Here is a 16,071-nt window from a genome sequence, read left to right as displayed (position 1 = left end):
TACCCAAATTTAACTTTAACAAACAAATGATCCCAATTTAGTCACTAAAAAGGAAAAAAACTGAAAACTTTCATATTGGTCCTTAATAATCTTAATAATAATCAAATTAGTCAATTTCAGATAAACAAACTTAGAGATAAATTAACCCTTATTAGAAATGATTTTAAGTTAGTTTGAGGGGTGCATCTTTCCTTAGAATATTTACTCATTAACATTTTAACCAATAATTAATATAATATTTGTTAAAACCTAAAATTAAACTGGTATTACCTTTATAGGTTAATTTATATACTATGTTCTAAGCCATTTGTTATTCAACTTGCTGTTGTATGCCTTGCCTAATCAAACAATCATCTCATATATGAATCTTCATAAAACAATAATGTTTCGAGTGATATATTTATATATTGTCAATGTAAAAATTTATATAAAGTCGGTATATCATTAGTTAAAAAAATTATGAATGATATACTGAACCTGTATGTAACTTTTACATTGTCGATGTATATATTTTTTTTCGAAAATATATTTTATGGGAGATAGAAGATGGGTATCATGTATGGTGGTCCAATTGCATCAGTATATAGAGACCTTAAGATTTAACTTAGCATTGTTAATTGATTAATAATGCAAGTTGAGCTTATTCAAATGAAATAGGTCAATGGTTTTGGATTAGCCTTTGAATTTAGTGACTAGCTGAAAATCTGGTTTGGGTTTTATATGCATGTTCCCATTAAATATCTGCTACCTATAACGTTTTCCTATTTGAAAGTCCAAACTTATATCTTTGTTAATTAATGTGACATTAACAACTTATATATATAATTATAGCATGATACAAAACTATTTATTCTGTGACCTAAAGTTGCTTCTTGTAATCAGTAAGACTTTTTATACCTAATAGAAACCAAAGCCTAGGTAGCAATTTGAAATCATAAAATCTCATTATATTCTATAATATAAATTATTACCATAATATTATAAAGATTTATATTCAACCAGTACATCATTCACCATTCATTTGTATTTTTTTTTTTTTTGAAGAGTCAATTATAATAAAACATAATGCTATGACAATATTTCGATTAAATTATATAAGTGAAAAGAGAGCTATCACCAAGACAAATATTGAGTTCATTTAACTAGGGTTGAGTTGAGACGAGTGAAACATGTCCCTCACCCACCCCTAAATATTGATCGGGTCAATTTTTGAACTTGAACTCGTCCCTAATTAGGATGGGATGCGTGAGATATGAGTCCAAAATATGACGGGTCAAGATAGGGACATGTCCAAAGTAAGATGGGTCAAGATAGGGACGAGTCCAGGTTGAAAAAGGACAAAATGACAAACATAGATTTTTTTCTCAAATCTTTAAACATGTACAATCAAAATTATCATAATATGTGTATAAACTCAACTAAAACCTGCATCTCACAAACATCAGTATATAAACTACAAACTGTGAATTGCTTTCTTCAAACTAAAAACTATCATAATCACGTGACTGAAAATTATAGAAGACGTTGAAAATTCAGAACAATTTACTGTCAAGTGTCAATATAAGCTGAAGCGTTCTTGTAAATGATAAAAAACACATGAGAACTGAAATGATAACAACATGTCAATACTCAAAAGTTCACACAAAAATGAATACAATAACTAGCTATTAATTGAAAAATGAAACTTAAATTGTAGGTATTTGAGTTATGTGGGCTGAACATAATAGGTATTGATAGTTACTTATTCAACTATTCTTGATATATAACTATAAGGGACAGGCAGGGTGACCCAGACATATACTTGAACCTGTCTTTTTTGACGACGGGTATGTCCCTTTTAATCGGGTCTATCCTTTTTCATTTATTTGGGCGGGTCAGATCCATCCCTAAGTTATAGGATTGAGACGGGTCTATGGATCAAGTCGGGTCTTACTCACCCCTACATTTAACCAAACTAAAATACTGAATTAACTGGAATCGTACTAAATTATGAGAACAATTAAGTATATATAATTAATCTTGTAAAAAAGTGGATTCAATCCTCACCCATTTAAGCTCAGTTTCACAATTTATGGTTATTATTGCACTCTAACTAAGCATAAGAGAATGAAAAACAACTAAATATATAAATAAAAAAACTAACTACAAGACCAAACACAATTGGTAGATAGCATAATTCCTTAAGCATAATCTTAGAGATTAACTCATGTGTATATGGAAAATGTTTTACTAGTAAATACAAAATCTACTCGGTTATAATCTACTCCTTGAAAGGAAATGGTATAAAAGATCTATGTTACTTACCGAGATTGGTTGGGTTAATTACTAGTATTATTTTTTGTTCAACATTCCTTTATACTAGTAGTCTTGCTTAGCAATTTTTGATCTTTTAGGGAGATTTATAGACACATCAATAAAACAATCTAACATCGATCAGATCAGATTAGGTGAAGTTGACGATGTGAATCAATCGAGTCATTATGTCATATCATAAACTAAGTTTCTTTATCCATACACACTAAAGAATTTATGTAGCCTATTCTAAGGCCCAAAATGAAACATGCTTAGAGACAATTCAATGAGTGGGTTTCTATCCATCCTTTTAGCTATGTCCAACTCTTATATAGCACAGTATCATCGAATTTGGGATCTCAATATGAAATGTTTTATGCAACTTCTCTAGCTATAACTTTAACAACAAATCCTACTTAAATTGCTTATAAGAAATGAGAGTGCTATTTGAAGTTGAGATAATTTGTTTCATATCACTCATGACATATGTATACATACACACATGTGTAGCTTACCAATCCCATACATCTTCACTCTTGAAGTCAGGATCCAAATTGACCCGAGACTTGACCGAGGACCTACCGTCAGAGGCTAAGGACTCTCGGACAGACTATTGATCATTGGCGCATCAACACACATCGCATGGCATGGTCAGACATGCACACCCTGATACATCAAAATGCATTACATGGCACGACCAACATGCGCGCATCTTGGCACACATAGGCACATCACAATGAATACTGGTGTGACAAGGCCTTGGGTGGCCTAGGCATACTGGCATGGCTAGGGTTTATTTTAGATACTTCTAGAAAATGGGTTTTTCGAAAAGTTAGTTAAGTTAGTTAGGATTGGTTTTAAGGGATATTTTCATATTGTTAAAGGGTAGCTTGCACTTTAACCAATTGAGTTTTTAAGCTCCAATACACATTGCAGGTCACATCACGTAATGTAGCCACAATAATACTTTGCGTTGCAACGGCCACAACCTCAATAACCACAATCATAACTGCAATCACAATTTAAAATACTGTTCGGCTCGGTAGTGTTTGCCTCATGAGATACTCATGTGCAGAATCTTTCTAAATTATGTCTGTGATCCGTGTTGATATTAGCAATGTTCTACTTTGTGGCATGCATGCAAATAAATGGCAATAACATCTTACGTTAGAGGATAACACAAATTGTGAAACAAGTGATAATGCTCCTCATACAATACAACACTGAAATAGAACAGTGACACAAATAGTGATTTTTCTGGTCCATTTTACCCTTTTCTTATATCATCAAATCCACTATAGATAGAAAGTGACCCTGAAAGCTTGTATAAATATAATGAATTATGTTGCATTACATTAAAATATATTCTTAATTATATTATATTCTATATATATATTTATAGATCAAAATCATGTGGTCCCTCCAAATGAGAAAGTACATAGAAGAGCATGATTGGATGAACATATCCAATCATCAAGTAAAAACTGTTGAAATGATTAACACTTGAATCACAAATAGAAGCTCAATGAAGCATACTATATAATCATTCACTAATGAAGCTTTAAATCATAGCAATAGTAACTTTATTAAATGAAAATGTTTCAGATAACTAGCTCATATTCTGGTGCAGTAGCAGCATCATAATCTCCTTTGTCTTTTTCTGATTATTGGTATATGTACATAATAATAATAATAATAATAACAACAACTATATATAGGACTTATGAAAAGTTGAAAACAGCACCAAGTGACAAGTGTCTCATGTTCCATGCATAAAAGAAGAAAAGAAAATAGTAACAAAAGACCACAAAGATTCTCTAACATCATCATTGATTGATAAGAAAAATTCTCTGTAGTGATATATATTTGTTGGTGACTGCAGCAAAAGGATCATTGAACAATGAGGAACCATAGGATTAGTTCTCCACAATCTTTGGACCACTGTACAAATGTCCAACTACTTCTACATCATCTGGTAGAACCCTTTCTTGTAGCCATTCATAGCCATTCTTTTCTTCTTCTGGTATTGATATTCCATCAACTGAAATTTCAAAAAAAAATGAATAACAAATCCATTAGGAGAAAGAAAAAAATGGTGGGGCCCATTTGTATATGATTCTCAAAAAAGTTTTGTAGTCTTAGCAGGTTTCGGAGAGTGTCGGCATGCCCAGGCATGCACTTTGAAAAAGGTGGAGAGGTTGTTTCCAAGATTTAAATTCACGACTTCTGTGTCATGATAAATATTTTTCAGATAAATGTTTTTAGTAAAACAAAACTACCATATAAATGTCAAAAATGGTTTTTTATATATATTAAAAAAAGCCAAAACCAAAATGGTTTTTTAATTATGTATCTCTAACAAACATGTGTTGATGTCTTGCATGAAGGGTATGCAGTAGAATCAAAATGCAAGTATACAAAAAAGAGCTTAAACCAACTAGTAATAGACTAGAGTATAATGAACAAGACTCTAAGGATCTGTTTGCGAATTGAGTTTTCGAGAGGAAGGGAAGTAATGTAAAGGCTTGAGAGCCGAACTTCAATTCACTAGAGAGATATCTCTAAAGTTTTCCCTTTCTTCCCTTCCAAAACTGAACTCGCAAACAGACCCGAATAGAAATGATTGGAAAACTATATATTATACCATTTGACATTGGTAAAACAGTTTAGAACACCAATTATAAACAACTAAAGTGGTAATGTAAAATTTATGCAGTACAAAATATAGAAAGGTTATATTTGTGGAGATCTATGGAAATGGTATTTCATAAAATATCATGCAAAGAGTATATATATCTCTTTTAGTACATAGAAATTAAAGCATATAGTGTAGTAGTAATTAAGAGAATGATTTGAGTGTCAAGATTACCTGAAAATCTGGAGAAGGGGTGATTCAGGTAGTATGTGCAGTGTCTACCATCAGGATCAGAATATGGAGGACCAAGCACGTCTAGAACCGCGCACGCTGTCACTGCCGTGAAACAATGCAAGTTGCCTCCATCAGCCGGATAAAGGATAGATGGGTTGCAAGGAGCTGTGAAATCGGCATCAACTTTAACTTTTGCCAATTGCGTCTCGGAAGCAAGGCCTGGACCATTAGAATATGAATACGATTTTCTTTATGTTAGTTTTCTCAGTAGAAAAAGGAATAATACTTCATACATATTATGCAAGATATATGAGTGTTGATGTGCAAAAAATGAGATAAGACTATTTACAATCAAATGGTAAAAATTGTGAAGATGTGTGTGTATAAGTGTGAGTATTTTTCTAAGCATGTAGAGAATTAGCATAAATGACAAACCGGTGGCTGCATCAATCTTCTCGCGAAGAAAATGATGATTTTTTATGTATACAGTTCAAAGACAGTCAACAAACCGGTGTTTCGGAATTTTGATGATTTTACTTAAGGAAATTGCTAATGAACACATGTCTATCAAATGTTAAGAGCCTTTTTTATTGATGGCTCTTTAAAGAAAATCATTAACATGCTTCTCTATCCAAATATAAGTATTAAATGGGAAATTATGATACCTTAAAGTATGAATAAATAATTTTTTTCCTTTTTTGAACATGACATAATGAATAGTACAATATGGAAGGAATATAAAATAGGAAAATACTCACTTTCAGATGGTTTGAGAGTGGTGGAAGAGTTAGCAGGCAAGTCAACAACCCAATCATATGATTTGATATGCATAGTTCCGAAAAGAAGCTTGCTAAAAACCGTCATTCCCGGGTGATTATGGAGAGGAATAACACCAGAAGGGGGCAAACAAAATATTCCTATCTGTAAAACATAATAAGGTAAAGTTACTATCACAGGTTAATCTCGCGAATGGAAAAAAGAAAGATCGGTAAAGCTTTGTCCTCTTAAATGCGTCTTTTCGGCTCAACTCGGATAATCGGATTAAAAGTGACTTCCGAATACCGAGGGCATTAGACACAAAAAACAGTAATCCTCCTATGTATGATGAAAGCAGTTCAGGTTAGAAGCAATACCGAGAATTTTTCGCACTCATAAATGTGCAGGTAGGTGATTCTCGGAATTCTTTGCTCGACGTTTGTCAGGAAATACGGCATGTCAGGTGTCAATCCAACATCTTCTGGTTTTATTCCATCTGCACAAAGAAAGGCAATGGTTATACTCTTTGGCTTTAAGGCACAAGTAATCATGTGTTAGTGAGTTGACTCCTAAGAAAGCACAGATACCGATACCGAACACTATTACATAACGATATGGATAAGTTGATACTGAAAATACTCTCGATAAACCTCACTTAATGAGATTAAGGCTTTTGTTATATACAAAAAATACCTAACAAATATCAAAGTATACGGATTCAACCCATTTCGAAGTATCGGTGATGCATACGTTGAATCGAAAGAGATATTATAGAAATAATCTCTAGATGCATCTAGGTCTAGACATAAAAAAACAAGCACAAAGCAACACACAAAGTAATAAACAAAATAGATGTGTATAATATTTTGGAAACATGGAAAATAGTTAATACTTTCTTTGTTTTTACTAATTGTAAGGATTATGAAAAAGATTGGTCACTAGGATATGCAATTATTTTTACTAAAAAACACTCAGCATGCTGTTAAGCCCACTAATTTACTGTATCCCCAAACGAATAATAGGAATTTTAAGAGTCGGTAAAAAATTCATACACAGTTAGTGCATCATTCATCGTTCATTTGAATTACTTTTATTTAAGAGTCAATAATAAGTAAACATAAATGTTGAACGATGCAATGAAAGTGTTTTCAAACACTTGCACTATCAGTGCATGCATCTTTTTCTCGAATTTTAAACCTTTACATAGCAATTATCTAGCTCAAAAACATAGTAGTAGCACAAACCACAACATCCAATGAATCTAAACATCGTACATTTGTTGAAATTGTGAAATAGGAGCAAACAAAACAAAACCAAACAAAGAAAGAGTTACGTTATTCAATTAAAATGATTAAAAATGTGAGACATAAAATAAAAGTGCAAAGCAAATAAAGTATCTAGCCAATGAATACAAAGTGTAGGTGCAAATCAATAATCAAAACATGACTAATTCCAAAGAAAAGAGGTTATCAACACAATTGATTAGTGAGAAGTATGAATAGCACAATTTGGAGTTTCATAACATTCCCAAAAATAAGATCATAGAATAATTTGTTTATTCACACAATTCTTACTAATCAATGACAATTTGATGAAATAGTATATGCAATTTTGATATGAAAAACCACAATGATCTAGAACTTTTATGATTTTATCACATGAAAAAACAACTTTAATTAATAACATTAACAACAAACAACAAAATTAGAAACAAAAAATAAACTTGTACCTAAAACAGATTGCAGATTCTGAATGTGTTGAGGTGGAGGAACAATTCCAACACCATCAGAAACAAAAACATCCTTGCAGGTATCAAAAAGCTTCTGAACCGGCGGCGCCGCCTTCTTATGGCGTCGCCGGTTCTTCTTCCTTGACTTGCTGTTGGTAATTTTTTCTTCTGGTAATTCACAAAAGTTTTTCCCTTTTCTATCACTCAAAGTCCTCTCAATACCCATTCAAAAACCAAAACAACAAAGACCTCAACTTTGCAAAGTTATTGATATAAACAAGACATGTAACCCCAAATTGTTGAAATGGGTATCCAAGAAAACATTGAAAAATGCAATAAAATCCAAATGGGTATCTTAAAAATTAAAAATTTAAGGACCCCAGAAACAGAACAGTAACATAGGAAAACAAGGGATAGAAGGGATAATAAGGTAAATAAAAACAATGATAAGGGTATAGTCTTTTTGTTTGTACTTTCTAGGAGAGTTTTGCAAAGGTTATAGAAGTGAAAATTGGCATTGAAATTGGTGAAAGTGAAGCAGAAAGTATATGCAAAATGCAATGAATGAAAGTTATGAATTTATATATAAGAAGGAGTTATCTTAAGAGAGAAAAACCAGGGGCCATGTTTGTATTCCAATGGGCACATGCAACAGCGGATTCTCTAAAACTTTATGTTAATTTAATAATTGTTTTTATTTGTTTACTTGTTTTGATTTTGATATCAATATCTAAAGTTCTATACTCCACCATAGGACATTCATCTAAGTGATAAATATTTTATTCTTCATCTTAAATTCAAGTCTTATAAATAAAAATACTCGTTGTGAGAATTAGTCTCACATATCTATGAATATTTTTCATCCTAATAAAATTATCTCAAGATATATATCGGAGACAAAAAAAGTTCTACACACTCTATGTACTTTATGATTTGGTGGTTTTGGCTTTTTTGTTTTGTTTGAAGTTATTTCTCTTCAACCAAGATGACATTTTCACGTGCCCTTACACAAGGTACTTGCATCCAAATTCAAAAATATGATTAACATTGTTAGTTGAAGTAACTCTAGTTACTTTTTTTTTTATGACAAAGATTATGAACTATTGAATCTTAATATTTAAGATTAAAATATAAATGTATATGTTAATTATGTAATTATTAATTTTAATCCTATATATATGGTCTTAAATTTTGAATCAGATATCATTAAATTTGTTAACAACAATAAATAATTTCTTAAAATTGTCCTTTCATTAAAACTCATTAATTCTATCGTTTTACACAATTAATTAATTCTTTTTGGTATTGTTAATGGTATTATCTCACCTTTTTGGGTAAAGAAATAATTTCTTTCGGGGTTTGTGATTACTCCTCCTAACAGACCAACGCTTTGTTGGTTAATTAATTAATTCTTTTTGTTCTTATAAATCAATAATTTATATCAAACTTTGAAAATTATCCAATAAAGTTCATATGTATAAACTTTATGATTATGAGGATTTATAAATGAAAATGATTAATTGATTATGGAATATGGAAGATTGGGATAAAGGTTCTTAGGTGGTAGTGTTGAGATGATTTTGAAGGCTTGAAATGGGGAATGGATAAGAGAAAAGGAAGAGAGAAAATAATAGATTTTTATTTTTAATTTTCATAATAGTAACTTAGCAAAATAATAGATTTTTATTCTTAGATTGGTGTTCATTTTAAAAAACATTAAGGATAATTTTAATTTAATTTTTATTATAAATAATGCTAACATATTTCTAACTAAAAATTAAGGTTTGTTAACCCGATAAGAATATAGGATTCTCACTTAACAAAAGAATTGTGTGTTTCCATTAATTCATTAATATTATTTAATGTGGCATAGGATATATAATAAGAGTTTTGTTAATGATAATTTTTAAGTAACTCAAAAATAAAAAATTATTGTTAAAAGTTATGTATTTAATATATTGATATTTTGAAGACATTTCACTTTTGGTATGCCAACAAGATAGCTCTACCCTAGCATGATAGTTCACCAAACTCTAAATTGTAACTCAATAAAACCAAATATGTTATCTCTCTTATCATATTTAACTAATTCACAAAGATATTGATAATTTCAACCAAATTATTCTTAGTTTAAATAATATTATTGTTGTCATTGATGAAGAGGATCAAATTATTTTTTGTCTTAGTTATTTGCCACGAGCTTAAGACAATTTTGTAGACATCATAATTTTCGATAGAAGTTTACTATCCATGGAGAAAGTGAAAACAACCTTACAATCTTGGGAACTAAAAAGGCGAATGGACGATTCATATAAGGGTACTAGCTTAGGTGAGGGTCTAATGATAAGAAAAAGAACGAAGGAAAGAAAGAAGAGCTTCCAAAGAAGGCGATCAAAGTCGCACAACAAGAGTAAGAATAATAATTTATGTCATAATTGTCAAAGAGAAGGGCATTGGAAGAGAAATTGTTCAGAGCTCAAGCAAGACAAAGCAAATACTTTAGAGTTTGGTGGAGCAGTAGTTGCCTCAAAAGAATCAGATGATGGAAATGTTCTTTTTGTCTTATATAATGTTAACGGTCATGATTGGATTCTTGATTCAGTATGTACTTTTCACATGAAACCTAACAAAGATTGGTTTGCCACATTCCAAGCGATTGAAGGTGGTAAAGTTATGATGGGGTGATGGTTCTTATAGCATAGTTGGCAAAGGTACATTGCAAATCAAGATGGTCAATAGTATTGTGAGAACATTAACTTATGAGAGGTATGTGCCTAAACTCCAGAAGAATTTAATTGCAAATCAAGATGGTTGATAGTTGGCAAAGGTACATTGCAAATTAAGATGGTTGATAGTATTGTTGGTTCAAACTCATTTAAATTCAAGTCACATGGTAAAATCATATGGCCAGATATTCATGGAAGGGGTTGTTGGGCGTGTAGAAGATTAGGGAATTTGTTCTCCAATTCAAGCTAGGAGATAAGGTTGGTTGCACACCAAATTTGACATGCATGATTTGAGGAGATCTTTGCAAATTCGGCTAGCACAATTTAAGGCACTTTAAGTTCAAAGTTGGAGTGTAGATAAATATGAAGATTAAGTTGGTTGCTCTTCAAATTTGGCTAGCATAATTCGTGGCAAAGAAGATAAAATTCACATCACTTAGCATAGTCAAATCTCCTTTGGTCGTGTGGACTTGCCCAACCTTCACGCAAACCATGTGCACAATTCTAGCCGATATAAGGTGGTCAAATCCACCTAGGCATGTAAACATGCTCAAGTCGTGTGACCTATCTTCAAGGGCAAAGAAACCGTAGAATTGTTGGAGGATTCAAGTTAACCACAAGATCAAGTTGTTCCATCTTTTTAGGAGATGATAAGGTGGTCAAATCTTCTTGGGTGTGTGAGACCTCATCCATTTCATGTACCAACTTCAAGATGAAGCCATGGAGGATTTCTAGGGCTTAATCATATATGAATAATTAATTTAGATTTATGTATTTATCTTTTTACTAAATTTTAGTGGAGCCCTTTTCAGCAAGCCACATCTAATTTCGATTTTCATGATGAATAAACAAGTTTGATTTATCTGAAATTTATTGTCTTTAGTTGAGTGTATCTCCTAAGCAATCATTGGCTGAGCCAAGACTTAAACTTATTAAGAACACTTTGTTCTTGTGGCATTCTAAGACTCATCCCCATCCTTGATGTGGCGTCTACCCTAATTCTTATCCAGGATCCTTCCTTGTGGTGAACCTCCTAGGCTTATCAAGTACTTGTGGCGCCCCATTCACCTTCATATCTTAACCACTTCCCTTAACACACACAGACTGTGGCCACCTATAAGCCAAACCCCAAAACCATGAGCTCCTTTACCTTAGCCGTATACTTGCCCAAACACATCAGCCACCCAAGCCCTAGCCAAATTGTGACTATACATCTACTCACCCAAACTGTGACCAACATACACCCATACACTTAATCATACCCTTAGCCACACACTCAACCATATACTAGCCTAAACACCAAACCAAGACCAAAACACATAACCCCAAATCGTGATCCTCGTATACACTTAGCCATACACATTCCCTTAAACACATAAGTCATACCCCAAAAAACATGGATTTAACATACAAGTCACATTCTGTGAGCCATATCAGGTTCAGGTAATTTTCTACATCACATTCATTTTGTATGCTAATTTTCTACATGAAATACGATTGATCGCAACATATATCATATCTACTTTTGCTTAACTCAGGATTAGACTTGTCATCAATGTTGTAAGTTGTGATTATTGTTGCGGTTGTATTATGTTTATCGCAATAGTCGATAAATGTGAAAAAATGTGGCTATAATCATTATCACGATGACATCATTACAAAACTCCTAAAACCACACTATTGTGATTGTATAGTGTTTATAGATATAATTAAGGTCATCTTACGAAGTTAAACAATGGTCATCCATTATACCACAAATAATTGTTTTGTTAATAAGCATAAATAATCATATTTATTATATTTTTAGTTTTTATTATAACTCGTAGGAATTACAAACAATGGATTTAGTGTCTTTAAAAATCCATAAATTATAGGGCAATATCTTATAGAGTTTAATTTCATTATCAATACAAAGATTTATATATAATCAATATATTATTCACCATTTGTTTATATTATTTTTTTTAGATAATTAATAAATATATTTTCTCTCTCTTTCTTACAATGTCTTTTTGGTAAACTGATTCACCCACTTTTCAAATTCCTTGAGCCCCGTTGCTGATAGGTTTGTTATGCAATCATTAATTTGTGTTGTTTCTTGTGCTTTCTGCTTTATATTTTCTTCTTTATTTATTCTGATTTTTAAGTTTTTGTGGACCAACATGAATTGGTCAAGTTCTATCATCTTGATGGCTCTAATTTTAATGTATTGCTCGTATAAAAGCTTCTATATACTCCACTAATCATTTTATCACGTGTAATATAATTATTAAACGAGTCCACTTCTCAAATTACATGACAATAAATTATGATAAAAAAAATTTATACATTAACGGTGTATGAGTTTTATATATTGTTATATATCATTCATATTTAATTATAGTGGCTATTTAAAAAATTATTAAAATAAATGATGAATAATATATTGATTATATATAAATCTTTATAACAAAGATGTATAAATCTAATACTCATACATTATATAGGATAATAAATAAAATATTATTAGTGGGAGCATTTTTATGTCTTAAATACATTATTTATTATTGATATTTAAAAAAATATTGACTTCAAATCATAAAAAATATAATTTTGTTTAAAGTAGGTAGGACAATAATTTAAAAAAATTTACCTACAAAATATAACAATTAAATCCATTATTTAATAGCAAATACATGAATAAATAAATTTTAAAAAAGAACAAGACATTGGTCTAACAGTACAAAAGATTCTACTAGATTCTCATAAAGATTAAAATTACAATAATTTGATTTATGAACAACATTTGTTAAAAGAGCAACCACAAACCTAAAAAGAATTATTTCCTTACCGAAAAAGTAAAAGAATATATTTAGTAATACCAAAAATACAACAAGTTGAAAATTGCTAACCAAACCTACCCTTGAAGCCGCAATGCATCAACATCATCTTTTAAGACCAAGATACCTCTTCATGCTTAGATGAGGCTTTCAACTATGCACCAAACACTTAAATAAATACTTATTTTCCTTTTGAGAAAGAGACCCATATCTCATTGAATTCACATTGAGCCATCAAACATTCTTTCGAATTTTTTTGAAAGACTTTTTGTCTACAAATGACAATTTATTTTAAACCAAAAAAATTGGATTGGAGTGGTAATCAATTTCAACCCTTAGGAGGAAAAACCAAGTTGAAATTTTAGGGAAATAGATCTTATGATTATATATATATAATATAATAATAGATCTTAGCTTTAAATATATATAATATAATAATAGTGATATGTCACTATATATATTCATATAAGAGTGACATGTTAATAAGGTACAAGTTACCATTTAAAGTAAAATTGGTACCATACGCATAGAGTACTCCTTTTTTTGCCCTTATTTTTAGGTTGTTTTTAATTGTTTTATGACCCTATGGATTCCTATAACTATTTCCTCCACGAATTAATTAACATAAGAAGTAAAAGGATATTTGATTGGTTGCATGATATGACATGTCCAAATAATGCTAACTTACCTTAAAAAAAAGACATTAGACTAATCCGTAAAACAAATTTCGATTTTTATTTGAGTCTCACATATTATTTTATAATTTATTATAATTTCCCATAAAATAAGAACAACATATATTTTTTCTCACAATAGCAAATATCATTCTTATTATTATTTGGCCTCCATAACATTTTTTTTCTCACAACATCTACATTTCTCCTCACTTTCCATTGACTAAGAACAACCAATAATTGTTCTTATTTAAGAACAAAAAACAGAAAATAAGAATGACATAGTGAAGAATAGAGTAAGAATGTTCTTATTCCGTTAAGAACAACCACGTGATTGTTCATATCTTCTTAATCATTATTTTTCAATGAGATCATATGTCCTCATTTCTGTCCTAATTTTCTATTTCGGTCTAATATAAAAGTATTACTTAATTAATACATTTTTTATGTATGTTTTGGTTGTGTAATGAGTGTATCCCTCAATCGAAAATAAAAATAATTCATTTGGAGACAGAAAATAATCAAAATGAGTTTTATTTTACGTGAGTTTGAATCACCCAAACAAACTGCATGATAATCAAATTCCGAACCAACAATTTTCAAATTCCAAATTATATTTTCCAATTAAAAATTCATTAAGAGATGATTTTGTTGTTGTTGATATTATTAAGGATATCATCTCACCTTATGGGTAAAGAACTAATCTCATAGAATTCAAACTCTTAACTTTTTAGTCTTTCTGAAGATCTAGCAGTGTCTTACATCAGTAAACTAACATATTGTTGGTACATATGCTATTATCTATTATCTATTAAGAAATATTATTTTTTATAGGAATGTCAATTTTCATCAAATAAACTAAATGAGAATACAAAAAATAAGAAAACAATATTTAATGATATTTTAACCATTAATTGATAATACTTTATAAAAGAACAAAGAATCAAAGATAGTACCTTTCATCCACTACATTATATTTCATCTCTTATCTATGAAGGTAATCAGAAACACAATATGTCCTCATCACAAAGAATCAGCACTCCTTTCTTTTATACATAAAGTACACATATCTTATCAGAATAGGATCACAAGTCCCACTTCATGTCCTATTTTGTGTACCAAATTAATCATATAACTCCATTCATTTAAAAAGAAAAATTATAAAAACAAAAATTAATATTTTAATATTATTTTGTAATATTTGATTGTTCCGGAACAGGAAAGCAGAAAAATTATGGGACAGGTGATCCTTATCCATATCTTATCACCAAAGGATAACTTAGTGAAAAATTAAACAATAGGTCACCATCTTAGGAAAATCTTTAAGGGTAGCTACCTTTATAGCACCATTATGTGGAAGCATGTAATTGGATTTTAAATATGGTATTTGATGTATTCCCTTAGTTTCAACTTGTTATATGTTTATGCTTGTTTTAAGGAAACACTCACCACATTTCCATGCCAATGTCCATTTATTATTTAATTTATTCAAAGATTGGAATAAGATTATTTTTTTTTACTACCGATATATGTAAAAAATTAATCTCTTTTGAGTGTGTGGCTACTCCTCCCGATGAGTGTCAATCTTAAAAATTAAATTTTTTGACTTTTTAATTTGCATTCTAAAAATCTAATGAGATATTACACCACTAAGTCAAACTCATTATTATCCCTATAAAGAAGTGATATTGTTTTTAAGAGTTGATTAATATTATAGAGTTGTAAATATTAAATGGAAAGAATATTTAAGCAATAAATAAACACAATGACATGAATTAATATCCCATAAAGAATAAATATAAAAATAAATCGTGCAAAGCAATATATAACTTGAAGGTTGACTAGGATAGCTTCATCATGGAACAAATATATCTTCTACTACAAAATGTGTATATAAGTAATTAATAGCTTAAATGAATAAAGCAAAGTGATAATATAATTTTGGCAATGAAATAGAATTTGAAAAGGAAATGGGTTAAGAAAAAGCTAGTTTTAGGAATCTCAAAATAAAAATTGGGGTTGGTTGCTAAAATATTATTAGGGGTTCAAAGCTAATAACTCATAAATATTAATAGCCCATAATACAACTAAACAATTATCATTGTTCTATTTTTAAATTATCATTCATGTAAATGCTTAAAGAGAGAAAAAATGTAAAGAAACTTTTATATTGTTAATATATCATCCTCCCATTTATATACAATGC

General features: G+C 30.3%; 1 protein-coding gene across 2 annotated transcripts; it reads right to left on the bottom strand.

Moving 5' to 3' along the window:
• Window positions 3,865-8,163, bottom strand: LOC109355265 (plant cysteine oxidase 2-like). Of its 2 annotated transcripts, XM_019598324.1 has the most exons (6): window positions 7,647-8,163; window positions 6,295-6,413; window positions 5,920-6,082; window positions 5,162-5,380; window positions 4,191-4,333; window positions 3,865-4,148 (listed from the first exon to the last, which is right to left on the bottom strand). In XM_019598324.1, the coding sequence occupies exons 1-5, from the start codon at window positions 7,870-7,872 to the stop codon at window positions 4,209-4,211; spliced, it is 852 nt and encodes a 283-aa protein (XP_019453869.1). In that variant the 5' UTR covers window positions 7,873-8,163; the 3' UTR covers window positions 3,865-4,148; window positions 4,191-4,208. The 2 variants fall into 2 exon arrangements, with proteins under 2 accessions (XP_019453869.1, XP_019453868.1); XM_019598323.1 differs by having other exon boundaries at window positions 3,865-4,333.

This window comes from Lupinus angustifolius, chromosome LG08 (genome assembly GCF_001865875.1).
Source record: "Lupinus angustifolius cultivar Tanjil chromosome LG08, LupAngTanjil_v1.0, whole genome shotgun sequence".
Lineage (NCBI taxonomy): Eukaryota > Viridiplantae > Streptophyta > Magnoliopsida > Fabales > Fabaceae > Lupinus > Lupinus angustifolius.
This window is presented reverse-complemented; position numbering and strand designations above follow the sequence as displayed.

What these genes read in the sequence shown, in the direction of transcription:
- LOC109355265 (XM_019598323.1), bottom strand. Translation starts at nt 7,872, where the DNA reads ATGGGTATTGAGAGGACTTTGAGTGATAGAAAAGGGAAAAACTTTTGT. An exon ending in GAATCTGCAATCTGTTTTAG is followed by an intron (nt 6,414 to 7,646) that starts GTACAAGTTTAT and finishes TTCTTTGTGCAG; the next exon opens with ATGGAATAAAACCAGAAGAT. An exon ending in ATGAGTGCGAAAAATTCTCG is followed by an intron (nt 6,083 to 6,294) that starts GTATTGCTTCTA and finishes TATGTTTTACAG; the next exon opens with ATAGGAATATTTTGTTTGCC.